Below are 2,403 nucleotides of genomic sequence, written 5' to 3'. Positions count from 1 at the left end.
TTATTTATATTTATATTTTTAATGAGAAATTAGAACCGACCGACTTGAACAAATATGAAGGATGTTATATCGATTAACACGACCAAACACATTTTAACAAATAGAAAAACCACATGATAGGCCGACATTAAAATTGGGAACTTGAATTTTCGAAATATCACACATGGGTTTTTTGTGAAGATGTCTCACAAGTTTATATTCATGAGATCCGAATAAAATATGAGAATTGTTTTACAAATTTGACACGTGAGACGGTGTCATTAAAGTTTTGTGGACATATTAAATTTTGTTTTATTATGGAGCGTATGATTTTCAATGATTCCACTAGCAAATTTACTGGAACATTAAGGCTAAAATTTGAACATCAAAATACATCCACCATTTTATGAATCAAATTCAGACTGCCTTGTTTGAAGGGAAAAAAGAAAAAAGAAAAGGAAGAAGAAGCTACCCAAATATTTAAAAAAAAAAAAGAAAAATAAATAAAAAGGCTTGCCAAGTTTTAGCCAATCTGATCCATTTCTTCACTGGAAATTACCTACAAAAAAATTCGAACCCGAAAATATAAAAAATTGTTATTTACTTTAAAGCTTCATCTTCCTCCACACGCATGGAGGAAATTTATAACAATGAATGAATAAAAAACGAACAAATTATTTACATTTTTATACCATTCTCATGAAATTTGATTTCACGGCGTAATCTAACTGCCAAGAATCGACACGGTAACGTTTCAAATATGCGTGTTTTCAAGATTTTTTTTATATTTGTGTGTGTGTCTATATATATATATATATATATTTGGTGAAATCCAGAGTTACCAGGAATGGATCAACTCAAGGCGGCGAATCCTCCGCCCTTCATCATCTGCCGGAATTCGTCGTAGTTAACCCTGCCGTCGCCGTCGACGTCGACTTTCATGATCATCCGTTTGCAGTCCTCGATGGTCCGGCCCTGTTTCAAGCCAAGTGAAGCGAGCACGGATCGGAGCTCGTCCACCGTGATAAATCCGTCCCCGTTCTGGTCGAAGACGTTGAAAGCCTCCCGCATGTCATCCTCGTCGTCTCCTTTCACATCGTCCTCCATAATGGCTCCGTAGAGCATGCCGAACTCCTCGACGTCGACGTATCCGTCGCCGTTGGCGTCGATTTTCTCGATCATCTGAGTCATTTCCTGTTCTGGGATGTGGATCCCTAGCTTCTCGAGTGATTCACTCAACTCTTTGCGGCTAATTTTCCCGTCGCCGTTTCTATCAAACATTGAGAATACCCTACGCAGCTCCGTTTGATCCATCCAATTCATCAAATCTCAATCGGCCACGATGATCCCCCAGACTGATTTTGGACGAAATTTGCAAACAATTAATGAATGGCTGAATCAAAGGTATTCTCAATGGTATGGATCGAATCTTGACTGGGATTGAAGAAACAGGAGGCTCAACAAGCAGAGGAGGATTTGGGAGTGAATTTTGGGGAAATTAATTGACTAAAATATGTGCGTGTGAGCAAAATGTGGAGGGAAAAATGGGAAGCCGGCTATGACTGGCTCATACCAAATGATTATATATATATATATATATATATATATATATATACTTTGTATGGATAACATTTGAAGGGTACAGAATATATATATATATATATATATATAACATCTATGCTGCCATCCAGTTAGTGTGGGCGCCAGAGAATATGGAAACACGATTTGTTTCGTTTCTCCCACTTTCACTACTCTTTCCAAGGTAAATTTAAAACTTTGTCCCGCTCTCTCCAACCCTGCACGTTTGCTCTCACCACCGCAGCCGCATGCCTCTCGCTTTCTTCTTATATTTTATTGATAGGAGTCGTAGTTACATACTTAATTGCATGGTGTGGGTTTATTTTTGCATAAGTTTTTTTGTGTGTTGAGTCTATAGTATGTTCAATTTGTCATTAAATGACTCCATATGATCACGGCTCACCTCTTGTTATGAATGTGCTGGAAAATGGATAGAAAAAAATGAAAATTGGCCTGAAGAAAAAAGCTGAATAGAACAGTCGCGTTAGGGCGGTATTTCTAACCCCTCAAAAACGACAAATAGAAATTGAGCATTGGAGACAAAAGACTTCGCGCTAAGGCGATGGTTTTTGACCGCCTCAGCACGAGATGATGTCAAATGAATGATCGAGACAGCACATGGTGCGCTAGGGCGGTAACTTTTGACCGTCCCAGTGCGCCTGAGGACTTGGCACAGTGAAACGTCCACTACTCGTTTTTCTTAAAAAGTACTAAATTTTTTTTTCTACTCCTAATTCGGCCGATACGTATATAAATATATATATATATATATATATATAATATTTTGACATCATTTTAAATTAAAACAACCAACTATATTTGAAACTCAAAAGAAGAATTCAAAAC

The 2,403-nt window shown here is 37.5% G+C and overlaps 1 protein-coding gene across 2 annotated transcripts; it reads right to left on the bottom strand.

Annotated features, from left to right (window-relative positions):
• Window positions 1–300: 300 nt before the first annotated feature.
• Window positions 301–1,562, bottom strand: LOC142529133 (calmodulin-like protein 3). 2 transcript variants are annotated; one of them, XM_075634553.1, is made up of 3 exons: window positions 822–1,562; window positions 672–707; window positions 313–538 (listed from the first exon to the last, which is right to left on the bottom strand). In XM_075634553.1, the coding sequence occupies exon 1, from the start codon at window positions 1,300–1,302 to the stop codon at window positions 832–834; it is 471 nt and encodes a 156-aa protein (XP_075490668.1). In that variant the 5' UTR covers window positions 1,303–1,562; the 3' UTR covers window positions 313–538; window positions 672–707; window positions 822–831. The 2 variants fall into 2 exon arrangements, with proteins under 2 accessions (XP_075490667.1, XP_075490668.1); XM_075634552.1 differs by lacking the exon at window positions 672–707 and having other exon boundaries at window positions 301–538; window positions 822–1,560.
• Window positions 1,563–2,403: the final 841 nt, after the last annotated feature.

This window comes from Primulina tabacum, chromosome 16 (genome assembly GCF_025594145.1).
Source record: "Primulina tabacum isolate GXHZ01 chromosome 16, ASM2559414v2, whole genome shotgun sequence".
In the NCBI taxonomy this organism is placed as follows: domain Eukaryota; kingdom Viridiplantae; phylum Streptophyta; class Magnoliopsida; order Lamiales; family Gesneriaceae; genus Primulina; species Primulina tabacum.
Note: the sequence above shows the minus strand (reverse complement) of the source record. Positions and strands in the feature narration are given on the sequence as shown.

Coding starts and splice junctions, on each gene's coding strand:
- LOC142529133 (XM_075634553.1), bottom strand. CDS start 1,302: ATGAATTGGATGGATCAAACGGAGCTGCGTAGGGTATTCTCAATGTTT.